At 45.7% G+C, this 13725-nt stretch overlaps 1 protein-coding gene across 27 annotated transcripts in view; it reads right to left on the reverse strand.

The window, feature by feature from the left end:
• The window catches only part of WNK1 (WNK lysine deficient protein kinase 1), a 142531-nt gene that overhangs the window by 4930 nt on the left and 123876 nt on the right, over positions 1-13725 (reverse strand). For 16 of the 27 annotated variants that reach the window (XM_055085414.1, XM_028490880.2, XM_028490879.2 and 13 more), the window contains 6 exons: positions 10437-10510; positions 8597-9243; positions 7819-8018; positions 6232-6426; positions 5246-5338; positions 2721-2762 (listed from right to left, as the gene is read on the reverse strand). In XM_055085414.1, the coding sequence (XP_054941389.1) occupies positions 2721-2762; positions 5246-5338; positions 6232-6426; positions 7819-8018; positions 8597-9243; positions 10437-10510 (1251 nt within the window). The remainder of the gene's footprint in view (positions 1-2720; positions 2763-5245; positions 5339-6231; positions 6427-7818; positions 8019-8596; positions 9244-10436; positions 10511-13725) is intronic. The other 11 variants (XM_028490899.2, XM_028490897.2, XM_055085415.1 and 8 more) reach the window with 2 other exon arrangements.

Raw genomic sequence — 13725 nt, forward strand, 5'->3', positions numbered from 1 at the left:
GAAGTGGGAAGCCATGCAAGAAAAGGAAGGTTCCAGGGTCTTATGTAGCCAAATGCTCCGGCATCACAGGGTCATGAAGACAGGCTCCCTCCAGGAGCCCCAGACGAGGCTGAACAACTCCGGATGAGGGAAGGCACGGGGGGCGGGGACCTCCTCCTGCCCGTTCTCATGGCATCCTGGAGCGCTGACACTCGCTGCTGGGCCTCTACACCCAGCGTCACCCGGGGGAGAGGAGGGCTGTGCGGTGTGGCCAGTGAGGCTGGCTGCTCTAGAACGCTGCAGAACAGGGCAAGAGAAGGGGATCCCTGGAGCACTGGGCAGGGTTCATGGAGGAGTTAAAGGAACGCAAAGACAAGCCCCAGGAAAGATGGGCTCCCAAACCATGTGGGGACCATCATGGTCTTCAGCCATTCTTTCACAGAAAGGGGCGACAAGAGAAAGCATGCTCTGGTTGGAAACCTTTTTCACCTGGACCCATACACATGAATAGCAAACGCAAACTTGCGCGAGTTAAGGCTTCAACGTCTCCCCATTTCCTTTGAGTACAGAACCACGAGCGCTCAGGAGGAAGGCTCTCTACGGTGTGCCTGAGTCTTTCAGCTCCAGGAAGGTGTGGCTTCCCGAAGATGACCTCAGTTCCGCTGCTTCAAGGCCTCTACGGCCCCCACTCCCCAGAAGAGCAAGCACTCTCATGCGCGCCCGGCTGAGGCAGGGGTGCGGAGGGGGAGGACGCTTTGGGGCTGTGATGAAGGAATTCTATTTCTATGGTTTGATGAGAAAGAAAGGAGTCTGTGTCCTGCCTGATTTCGGCTCTGCTGGAGGGCACACTGGCGATTATTCGAAGAGGCGAGTTTTAGGGAAGAGGGAAAGAAGAGTCACGTCTTGTGTTTTCCCGTCACCCCCCGCTTTCTTACCAGATCTTGCATTTGCTGCAGAATAAATGAAAGCTGCTGGGGTAGGCTGTGAGCCACCAGGACTTAAGATCCCCCAATACTGCCAGGGCTAGATATTTAAGTGCATGCAGCTTCCTGCTTTCAAGATCCAAGCGGCACCAGAGCACAGCAGCACACCGGAAGCAACTCCGCCATGTAGAAGCCCCCTGTAATCCACTGCTGCTCTCGAGGCCGGTTTGCACCCTGCCACCCGGGAATGGCACACCCGAGCACGCGTGTCCTAGAGGGAACAGCCATTCTGAGGTGAAGCTGCAGAGTGCGAGGGGCACGTGCTTCTTATCACCAAGGCAAGACAACCCGGGACAACTGCACGTGTTGTCAGCTCACTCTCAGTGCCCGCCAGAGCCATGGGGGCTGCTACCACACACACCGTGTAAAGGGAAGAGTAAGCTCCCTGTGGAACAGGAGGCCCAGGTGCAAAGTGGTAAAGCACGGGAGACAGCGTTCCTCGAACAGCAGCAGTGAGACAGTGCTGGGGAGGGAAGCGCAGGCAGCGAGGATGGCGGTCGTGCTCATGGCGAGATCCCGAGAGCAAGCACATCACATGCATGAGGACCACCATCCTCCTTGAATGACAGCTGCTTCGCGAGCTTGATGGTGAGCGAGACGATGAAAACAAAACATAATCACAAGTGAGCAGAGCTGTCAAAAGCCAAATTCAGAAGCTTGCAGAGCTGAGCACTGCTGGCCACAAACTGCTCGTGCTAGAACCACACCCTCTGGTCTCATGCCAGTCGCCTCTGATGCTGAGGCCCCTTTAATGGCCTCCTCTTGTTACACGACACTGGATTCTGAATGTGGGGTTTACACCACGGGGGAGAGTCAGCCTCACAGTTCACCTTCTCATTCTGGCTTCTGAAAATAGCTTTCCCATTAAAGAAGGACACAGACAAACACACACATATCCCCTTCTGACCAGGAATTAACTCCCAGGAAGAGCTGACTTGGCTAACAAAACCCAGGAGAATGGGGAGTGCGTCTGGCCCACTGTAGCACTAAAGCGCTGAAGAGCACTGGTAAAGTAGGTATTTCTGAGAACGCTGCTTGCCTTCCCGAGAGGAAACTGACAATCCTTTGAACCTTTTTCAGTTCTGCTGAAAGCTCTTAAAAGTCGTGCATCCTGTACCACCGGAAATTCACTTCCTGATGTTCTCCTGCCGTAATACATGCCCCCAACCCATCCCCACCCCACCGCCGGATCCTAGTAACAATGCCTACTATGAGCCACAGCTTACTGCCCTGTCTCCCAAGCACAGAGTTTTCTGGAGGGGCCTCTCGGTGGCTGCTGGGCTGCTGAACTGTCCTCGCTCTCACGAGAAGCCTCCTGTCTACACGGGGTGTCCCTGCCCTCAGCAGCCCAGCAGCCACTCCCACTGCGATGTGAGGGCCCAGGCTCTCGCAGGCCGCAGTGCCGGCTGAATCCCCGTGGGCGCACAGCGGCGGGCGCACGTTTCTGACTACAGGACTCTCTCCTAAGGAGCCAGGCCTCCCCGAGGCCCCTACGCACATCCGCAGGCGCCTCCACCCACAGATGTCACAGAGCCGGGGCACGGGGCCGTCAATGAGAGCACTATGAGGCGACCTTGAATCTGGAAGGACAGCCAGTGGCAGCAACTGAGCATGTTAAAGACGACACCAGAAAAGGGTGCAGGACTAGCCGGACAGGAGCTGGGAATCCGAGAGTCGCGAGGCTTCGGGATTCAAAGAACTCAAGGGCAACAGGCTTTGCAATCAAGGGCCGGAAGTAACAAAAGAAAGGATAATTACTACAGAGCTGGTTGCAAGGACAGACTTTTTTCACCATCTTCCCTGAAGCACAAAGAGAGAGCAATGTGTTAAAGATAAGGAAACATCAGTGTGAAATATTTAGAATCTCCAAACAGCACACAAAGTCCCAGCAAGAGAAAGCAGGAGGGGAGACAGACTGGAGGGACCCGGGAGCCCTGCCACAGATGCCATTCTGTATGATGGACCCTCCTGGCTGTTGGTTCCCGGCTGGAAGAAGTGAGTTTCCACACCCAGTCTTTGTACCTAGAAGAGCGATGCCCTGTACCAAGATTCGGGATGGGGAGGAACCCCAGTCTCTCTCTGGGTCTCACTGCTTGAATTTCAAACACCCAAGCAGTCTCTCCCCCACCCTGTCCCCCGCTCCTGCTTCTCTTGCTGGGTTGTTAACAAAGCACTCAAATGCATTAACAATTCTACCACAGGAGGCTGACAGATGGTACCATTGTTACACTTTTAATTTAAATTGGCTAATACTCTATTTCCACATCCTAGACATACAATACTAATCCTTTCCCTCCTAGAAAAATCTTTAAAAATATGTGGAAAACAAGCAACTTTTGAACATAAATAAAGCATTAAGCCAAGCCGTGCTTCCAAACCATAATCTATTTTGAAAGCATAGAGTAAAGCTTCGGAGACTAGTTAAGACCCCATGCCTGTGAGCCCCGGTTCTCTTTCCATATTTGCTTTTTTTTTTTTTTTTTTTTTTTTTTAGGCCTCGCTGCGCGGCTTCCAGGATGGGATTTTAGTTCCCTGACCAGGGACTGAACCTGGGGCCATGGCAGTGAAATCGCCGAGTCCTAACCATGGGCCCTCCATATTCGCTTTAAACCTGCCTCTTGTGATTTGTTCATCAAGGCTTACGTGATGTACACTGACATGCCTTCAACAGAGGTAGGGCCTCTCATTTTAAGACACAAAAGGAAGTGATAAAATTTAATACTTCTAACCACTTTCACCTGAACAACAGTGTAATACCACCTACCTTCAAGAGTGTGATGAGAATTTACTGAATTATTTAATCTGAAGTGGTACCTGTGACACTACACCTCCTTCACAAAAAAGCCTTGGTTCTCTTTCTTCCCTCTTAGACATTTCAGGCTACATAACACAGGCCTGACACATCACATTTTACTTCAAAACACTTGTCTCCTATTGTTAATGTCTCTTCCTCTTTCTAGCTGGACATATAAATTAAATGCTTACTTAAGTGTCAAGGAGCTAATATTCTTGGTCCAGCCTAGCCTTGCCAGAAAAGCTATTGATCTCAGTGCTCAAAAACCTACCAAACTGGGTAAGCCTTCCACCTTCCTCTTTGTTCAACAGCCCTAGACTAGTGCCCGAGGACCTCTGAACCATACTCAGAAACAATGATGGTCCGAGCACATGCATTTAAAAAGCACTTCAATAACCACATCAGAAGTTTGAGGCCTTAACAGGGAAGATTCTTTACCTGAACTCTAACAAAGGTTTCCTACTTGAGCCTTTTTTTTTTTTTTTTTTGTGGTACACAGGCCTCTCACTGCTGCGGCCTCTCCCGTCGCGGAGCACAGGCTCCGAACGCGCAGGCTCAGAGGCCATGGCTCACGGGCCCAGCCGCTCCGCGGCATGTGGGATCCTCCCAGACCGGGGAGCGAACCCGGTTCCCCTGCATCGGCAGGCGGACGCGCAACCACTGCGCCACCAGGGAAGCCCTTGAGCCTTATTTTTGTTTAAAAAATTTTTATTTCAACATACGTTTACCGACTACCTGCTATGTGCCAGGTAGGTGTGGTTTAATCAGAGAGAAATAATGTCTTGTGCATGTCATCTTATCTGATTTGTGTAGGACCACCTTCATTCCACACATGGGGAGATGGGCTGGAGAGGTTGACTTGCTATTGTGCCTTGTTTGGGGGAAGAAAGCTGAGAAATCCCAGCATTCTTGTTTAAAAGCCCATTTTTGCTTGCAGCTGCTGGCCCTTTGGTCTTTAGTAAGCCTTATAAGAAGAACTACACTGAAACCCTTTCTGAAATTCTGATTTTATGGAGTGACAGGGTAGTAGTGGTGGTGAAAACATCCAATGAAGAGATTCTAGCATCTTTTCAATTGATAGATGGTTACGCTTAATTGAGGGGGAAAAAAAAAAGATTCCAACCTACTCTGAAGAAGAAGAGAAAAACAGGGTGTAACTTTTCCCAGTACCAGTGGCCAAGATGCCTTCTGTGGCTTCTAATGCCACAGCAGGGGCAGTGCTGAGCAGGACCGCGAGCCCAGGCGTCGCTATGCTGAGCGACCCCGTGCCCTCTGTCACGGGCCTAGGAGGAGGCAATTCTTCCAGAAACTTACTTTGACGTTTACAGAAACCTATTGTTATTTCTACATCTTTTATCATAATTAACAGAGACCCAAACTTCTGAGGGTAATAGTAGTTCAGCCAAGACAAATGCACATGGACTGCGTGAAACAACAGATCCAAGCAGCAGAAACACAAGGACAAGGAAGGAGTAAAGGTGTTACACACAAAGAGCCAAGCAGGGCGTACTCAGAAATCGGGTCCTCCTGCCACCAGGTTTGAACGTCACCTGCTCAGACGCACAGTTAAACTTCGCACAGCCTGTGAGAGGGGAAGAACGGGGAAGAACAGGGAGAGAAGAGACAGAACACAGCTACGAGACGTTAGAACCCAAGGCTGGAGAGTGAGATGCGCTAGGACAGCACACAGAGGAACGAACTTCCAGGACAGGCCCGGACGTGGGGCAGGAGGGTCAGGCCGCAGTCCCGCCACCTGCCCAGACCGAGCGCCTCCCCCAAGAACACTCATCCTGCTGGGAGGTGGCCCAACGCCTAACTTCTGTGGTGCTGTGGCGAAAGCACCTGCTTCACTGTCTAGATTCCTGATTTCACTCTTTTCCACCCACATGCCCAACTCCTTTCAGCTTCTGTTCTAGTGTTACCAGAAGGTCTTTCCTCTACAGGAATGTTCCGAGTGATCATTAAGCAATTTGTTTATTAACCTATATTTGGGAAGTAGATTATGGGTAAAAACTTGAATGGACTTGAATTCATTTTAGTATGTGTCTCTCATACTCAGAAATTTTAAAAGTCTACACTGGCTAATCAAATGCATTAACTTTCAGAAATGGCTAAAACTCCTTAGAATGGGGTCCAGGAAATCCCAGTCTAGTATTAAAGCATAAGCTCCACATCCCAAAGGAGTCATTCATCTCACTGAGGCTTCACAGGGGCAAAGATGTCACGTTTTACTGTAGTCTAGTCCCTTGAAAACGCCCATTTCCAGCCGACTGGAGCAGTGATCCCACCGAATCTAGTCGCCACCCACCCCCCTCCCTCACAGCCCAAGTTGCCATGTGGGTACCGTGCGGCTGGTTCCTGGTCAGCTGCTCCTCCAACCCACCTGAACAGGTTCCTCACCAGGCTTTTGTCCCACGTATGGCAATATCTCCATTTTAATGTTCCTGGAAGATGCTGGCTGCTTTGATTTCTTACCTTGACCTGGAGCAGAAAGGCTTGGTACTGAAATGGCACCATCACTGGTGAAGGCTGAATACAGGTTGTCACTGGAGGGAGATGGCTTAAGGGGCTGTAACAGCTGATTCTGCCCCGTCTCTGGGACGTTGCCAGGAGCGGGGAGGGTCTGCTGGGGGTGCAGGACAGAAGCTGCACTCTGGCCAGACAGGTTACCTGCCAAAAGACACAGCGGCATGAGGGAACGTGCACAGCCTTCCAACCGCACCTGACAGGCACTGTTTTTCCTCCAATGTGTCCCACTGACGGATTAATAATGGTCCCAAAACTACAGGAGATCAAAGAGCAAGGGTCTCACTGACAGGAGGGGAAGTGAGATGTAGCAGGAGACTCAACAGGCAACAGGGCTACAGGACCCGATCCCTGAAAATGCTGAGCCGTAGACAACCTGGATGATTCCAAGTCTGAGCTGAGTAAGAAGACTAGCACGTGCAGTGGACATGAGAGAATTCCATTTTGCAATCTCAGCATTGCCTTTTTTACCCTCTTATAAACACTGAGTTGGATCATGATACAAATTGGTTCCAGAGACAGTCTCTGCTTAGTCTCTCCTGTACATGTGTCAGATCAAGTATAAAAGAGGTGTCAAAAATGATGTAGGGATTAGAGAGGAATGCATATTTAAAATTATTCTTAAAAGGTGGCTTTCAATCATGAGCCAGGTGGCCTGAAATGACTAACTTCTCTATTCCTTAGTAGCTAGTGGACTAGAAGTCCACGCAAAAAGAAGGTCGAAATTGGGATCAGAACCTAAATTAGCTGCTATTGCTTATCATCACGTCTCCTAATGAATTGGTTCTCATGTGCTAGAGAAAAGGTTTGGGTCTCTGAAAGCTTCCAGAGAATGGAAAGCTGTTAAGTTTACAACTGCTTCCCAACATATTTATATTACAACTGAAGAGCAAGTATGAGGTATAAACTTATTTTAGCCGCTTTTACTTTTCAACTAGTTATCTGTTAACATTACCATAATTTCACCAAAGGGTAAAAAATTCACTATCATAATAAAAAATAGGCAAACTACAATTCATTTCCAGAGATTATGATTTAACTATTTTTTTGATTATAAACACTAGCAAGTTTATTCCGATATAGATAAATAAAAACTTTGGCCAAGGAAATTATCATATGACATACCCAAATACCTATATGACATTTGCATTCATCCCAGTTGTAATTATGACCAATTCATTCATTAAAAAGGAAGAATCTAATCTACCTGGACTTTACTAAACAGAGGACAATGTATTTTCCTCTCAGCTGCCTACGAGCTTGGTGAAATGTGAGCTCCATGAATTAGCAGGCAAAGCTAAGTGTTTTATCCTCATCAACAACTATAAATGGAGGGAATATGGATTACAAAGGAATAGGTCATAGCACTGACCTGTCTTCCATAAACTCAAAAGACGTTCTATAAATATGGGGAGTAGACAAGGCAAGGAAGCAAGCATATTAGGAAAGTCAAACGCCTTCGAAACGTAACAAATGTTCCGTAGGTTATATACACATTTGGAGACAAAAACAAAAGATGGGACAGCCATGGCTGACCTGGTCCAGGGCTTTTATTCCCCAAGGAACTGCTGCGACTAGACTTGCTGCCTTTGCTTTTGGTGGGTCGCCTTCTTCTCCCTGCAAGGGGGGCAGCTGGGGGAATGATGACGGCAGGAGGAACCTTGCCCAGTTTGGTATACAAAGATTCGATTTCATGCTTCTGGCGACTCTGCAGGTCTTGAATCTCTTTAAGATGTCTATGAAAGATAACCAAGCATAATTCAAAACTAGTAAAACCACCTTTGTTCAAACAAGAATTAACAACATTATTTAACCTCCATCCACGCATTTACTCACCAATGAACCCTTCCCCCCAATGCACTGAATCTCATTGCTGTCACCTTGTGATTCTAGTGTCAGCTCCTCTTGTTGGCCTCCATTACCCAAGCCAAATTCCAGCAAGCTCCTAGCCAACCACAAATGGTTGGTGATGTGTTAGGAGAAAGAGATTTGACTTGGAAGCTCTACACAGGAATACTGAACTTGCGAATCGGACCCAGTTCATCAAACGTGACCAAGAAAACCTGCTATCGTAATCTGTATCCCGGTGCCACTGCCAGACTCACCTGGTAGACCAACAATAGCTAAGATGAGGTTCACAACGCAGAAGAGCCACTGACAACAATAACATGCTACAAGTGATGCCAAGGTGCTGAAGCAGTTCTGTGAGAACTCCCTTCAGACAGCCAGCTCTCGTACACCACCCCCTCTAGCTCCGGGAGCCGGCTCTTCACACGGCTCTGCTGGTACCCTTTCACAGGAGAAACGCACGTACTTTTCTCGTAGCCGCCGCAGCTCTGACTTCAAGTCCTCATCTTCAATATCTGATTCATTGTCGCTGCTCACGTAAGAGGAGTTGAAGGAATGACTCAGGCCCTGGACAGGGAGGCTCTTTGAGCTCAGCTGCGGGGAGTGTGGACTCCCTGAGCCATCGTCCACATCCCGACCGAGGAAGGCAGCCTCCAGGTCAGAGGACGGCCCGTTCAGATGTGAAGCCTCTGACAGTTCGGGCTTCTCTTTCTTTGGTATCACAGCAGGAAGAACATCATGTCCCAAATCCAGAAAAGGAGGAGATACCACTGGTCCCTCCTTCTTTGCCTCAGTAATCTCGTCTTCGGCTCTTGAGACGGAGAAACGACCGACTTTGCTTGCTGTGGTTGTCACCTGAAAACGTCCAACCTTGGTAGGCTGCCCAGCTTCTGACGTTGCTTCTGAGGCAGGAGTTTTACGGGCGCTATCCGGCATATCTGAAGAGACGCCACGGACAGCTATGCCATTGGGCTCTGGCTTCACCAGGGTACTCTCTGGACTACTGCTTGATAGCACTGAGGACTCTGAAGTACTGGATTCAAAATGAACAGACTTTACATCTTCTGACTTATTTTTACCCTCTTTCTGGGGATCATCCATTGCAACTGAAACCTGATGGAAAGAGACCAAAAGCGAGTCACTTCATTCCCCAGTCTGAGGAGGCTGACTGTGTACACGGCCCCCATCTCTGGCCGTGAAAATAAAGTGAATACCATTCACTGTAGAGCATGACATATCTATACTGAGATGTACAGATGAGATGCAGATTCTGAGCGGCTGGCTAAGCTAACTAAGTATTTACTTTCATATCTCATGTTGTGCACAGGACTCAGATTACATCCTAATGAAAAGATAAATAACAGGTCATGGAATATTGAAGGTTGCTTGTGAACAAGAAAAACTACAAAGATTAAATCCAATAAATGTTAAATGCCAGCTAAGCTTCAAGAATCAGCACAACTAGCTGGTGCTAAAAGAAGGATCTAGATCGTTGTCCTAGGTCGACAATGTATTGTAAATACAAACTCAGGGCGGCGACAAACTCTGAGAACCTCAGTTTACAAATGAGAAAAATATGACCAAATATCCCCAACTTCAAGTGCTATCATGAGAATAATTAGAAAGCAGGTGTGAAGACGGAAAAAGAAAAAAAAAGATTTTCAAAGCTTGTATGGCCCTATGTACTAAGCCAGAAAATGTTCACTTGTTTCCCAACTGGGAAAATACAATTAGATGGTATTATTTGATGATGACTCAGTATTTTCACTTTGGAAATTAATCCTAAGAAAATTATCCTAAACATGGAAAATGTTTTTATATATACAAAGACGTTCACTCTTACTTTACTTACTATGTTGGAAAAATTAGAAACCACCTAGTGACAGACAATAGGAAAATGGTTAGATAAACCTACTACTACATGGGAAAAAGCTACAAAGTATCAATATCATTCGGAGGAGAAGCAGGGCCAATTTTAGATATACGCATGTACAGAGCAAAAGGAAAAGAAAGAAACACACCCCAAAAAGTAATCCCAGGGGTGGGGTGGAAGGATGGGTAGACAGTGTGACTATCTACTGTTTCTCTACTGTTCTAAATATTCTTTATTTTCTTTAATTAGCACATATTATTTTTAAGAGGGGAAAATGATAAAGAGCTAAAAAGTGCTTTAAATAAAAGAAATATATCACTGATGGCAATTAGGTCCCAAAAGGTAGATAATAATTTTATTATATACACACTCCCCCCAAACTGGGAATCCCTTTTTTATTATATACACAATCCCCCAGCAGTGACTGTCTTACCTGAAATCGCCCCATCTTAAAAACACCAGTTCCTGAAGTGGGTGCTAGGATAGGCCCTTCTGTGACTTGAGACACTGAAACAAGTACATGGAGGAGGAAAAGAACTTAAATCAGCATCTCTTTTTAGTTGGCTTCTTTTTGCTTCAGCCAGAAACACAGCAAAATGAGACTAGGTATCAGAAGAAGAAAGTTGTTACAGGCAAGCGAGATTTCCTTACCTCCCTTTCCCTGACCCTGTCCAACAAGGGGAAACAGTTACTGTTTGCTTTCCTACTAGACACCTTGAGCGTGAAAGACTGTATCCTTGTGAAACCCTCTACCTTCCCTTGTACACTCACACAGAGGACATGGCACTGTTTGGAGGAATAAGTCACACAGCAGCAGCAAGGAGGCTTCACGTCTTAACTCAAACATGAAGAGATACTATAAAAACTAAGGCTAGGGCTTCCCTGGTGGCACAGTGGTTGAGAGTCCGCCTGCCGATGCAGGGGACGTGGGTTCGCGCCGCTGGGCCCGTGAGCCGTCGCCGCTGAGCCTGCGCGTCCGGAGCCTGTGCTCCGCGACGGGAGAGGCCACAGCAGTGAGAGGCCCGCGTACCGCAAAAACAAAAAAACAAACAAAAAAACTACGGCTAACAGGCAATGACACTACAATTTCATCCTGTAATTCAAAGACAGAAATAAATGAAGCGAACAATAAGATTTTACCTAGGATACTAAAGACCCATTTTTAAATGAAAACCAGCTATGGCAAACTGGTTTAGGCAACACTTAAGCAAAATCTTGGAACAGGACAGTGTAAGTGGCAGAATCACTGGTAAGTAGTTTTGAGCAACTTTAAAGCCACCGAGGTCCTCCTCTTTAGGGACAATCACTTGTTTGAGTTTCTTTCTAGAGATAATATATACCAGCATTTTCTTTATTTTATACAACTAGTAGAATATTGATTTTGATATTTTCATTTAATGGTGTAACTTAGAGATCTTTCCATATCAATCTCATTCTTTTTAATGGCTGCATAGTGCTGTAGTGAATGTATATACATATGAAAAATTAAAAAATGTACCGTATTTTATCCAGGCTTCCACTGATGGAAATTTAACTTATTCCGAACTTCTTGGTATTATAAAAGTGCTCTAATATGTATAGTCTTTTTTTTTTGGAAATGCATTTCTTTTATTTACTTATTTCTTTTATTTTACTTTTGGCTGTGTTGGGTCTTCGTTTCTGTGCGAGGGCTTTCTCTAGTTGTGGCAAGTGGGGGCCACTCTTCATTAGTTGTGCGGTGCGCAGGCCTCTCACTAACGCGGCCTCTCTTGTTGCGGAGCACAGCCTCCAGACGCGCAGGCTCAGTAGTTGTGGCTCACGGGCCTAGTTGCTCCGCGGCATGTGGGATCTTCCCAGACCAGGGCTCGAACCCATGTCCCCTGCATTAGCAGGCAGATTCTCAACCACTGCGCCACCAGGGAAGCCCTAATATGTATATTCTTATAGATCTGTGAAATAAATACCTAAAAATAGAAGTATTGGGTTGGCCAGAAAGTTCATTTAGGAACCCGAACAAACTTTTTTGGCCAACCCAATACTGAATCACTGTCATTTAAGACGCTGACAGACATAAACTGATCTCCAAAAAAGCTGTACCAAGTCACCAGTGGCTTTTAAACTTCTGAATTTACCAAGGACAGGTGAGAAATACGATCACTTGTAGTTTTATTCTGCATTTCTGTTTCATGAAGGAAGTTAAATATCTTCATGTCTAAGTTTCTTTTTCTTTCTGTATCTTTTGATTATTTCTTGGTCCATGCCAAATTTACAGAAATTCTTTATATTAACAAAACTAGTCCTTTTTGTGATACGAATATACAACACACACATTTCCCAGTTTTCCATTTATCTTTGGACATAACAGTACTTTTTTTCCCCATGCAGAAATTTAAAATCTATTAATGCGTCTGGGTTGGGTATTAAATGTAACAATAACATCTTTCTCTATATCAGGGAGCAGCAAACTATGATCTGTGGACCAAATTTAGCCCACTGCTTGTTTTTATAAATAAATTTTATTGGAACACAGTTAAACTCCTTCCTTTATTTATTATCTATTGCTCCTTTTAGGCTACAATATGTTGGATACTTGAGTAGCTATGACACAGACTGTATGGCCAGCAAAACCTAAAATATTCCCTTCCTGGCCTCTTACAGAACAAGTTTGTCAACCCTGCTCTAGACAGTTGGAAAAAAAAAAAAAGATTCCTTTGGTTTTCGTACAGTCCTATTTTATGACCTCATTTTCCATCTTTGTTCCATTTTGAATTTACTTTGGCCTAGGCTAAGTGATCTATCTTTACTTTTTTCCAGATGGCTGTCCAGTTGTCCCAAACCATTTACTGAAATATCCCCTCCTTTCTCACTGATTTGAAAGGCCACCTTTTTCATTTTCTACATTCCATTTTAGTTTGTCCATTTCTAGACTTTCTAATCTGTTCCACTGATTTTCAAGTCACTTCTTTTAAAATGAGAGCCAATTCAGATTGTGACTGCCTTGAAAATAATTTACTTCAGAAAGGTTTTAAGTGAAATTTAGCACTTAAGGAAGACAGAAAGAAGTAAGAGCATTCAGGTAATCTTATTAATAGTTACACAGGGAATTACATTTATGTCAGGTGGTGTTGAGGAGAATGGATATAATAAAAATGGAAAATTATTATTAAGCATGTGCTATATAAAATTACATTAAGCATATCTCATTCAATTATTTTCACTTTTGATTATAAATGATTCTGAAGGAAAAGGCAACAAAAAATAAGCGTTACATTTCCCAGGTTCTGTGGGACTGATGGTGAAAAGAGATTTACAACAAAACTTTACAGCACTAGTAGTTGATAATGAACTTATGACTAAGCACATGGTGATAAAAGTTCTAAGAAAACATTTAAGTTGTTGGTGTGGACAATTTTTACAAAATTAAGTTGGAAATGTGCCTTTTTTAAAAAGAGATACTTATGGACAGGCCAATTCTAAAGACTCCAGAAATAGATAAAAATGTTTGGGGGCTTCCCTGGTGGCACAGTGGTTAAGAATCCCCCTGCCAATGCAGGGGACACGGGTTCGAGCCCTGGTCTGTGAAGATCCCACATGCCACGGAGCAACCAAGCCCATGCGCCATAACTACTGAAGCCTGCGCTCTAGAGCCCACGAGCCACAACTACTGAGCCTGTGTGCCACAACTACTGAAGCCCACACGCCTAGAGCCCATGCTCTGCAACAAGAGAAGCCACTGCAATGAG

Source organism: Physeter macrocephalus, chromosome 6 (assembly GCF_002837175.3).
Source record: "Physeter macrocephalus isolate SW-GA chromosome 6, ASM283717v5, whole genome shotgun sequence".
In the NCBI taxonomy this organism is placed as follows: Eukaryota; Metazoa; Chordata; class Mammalia; order Artiodactyla; family Physeteridae; genus Physeter; species Physeter macrocephalus.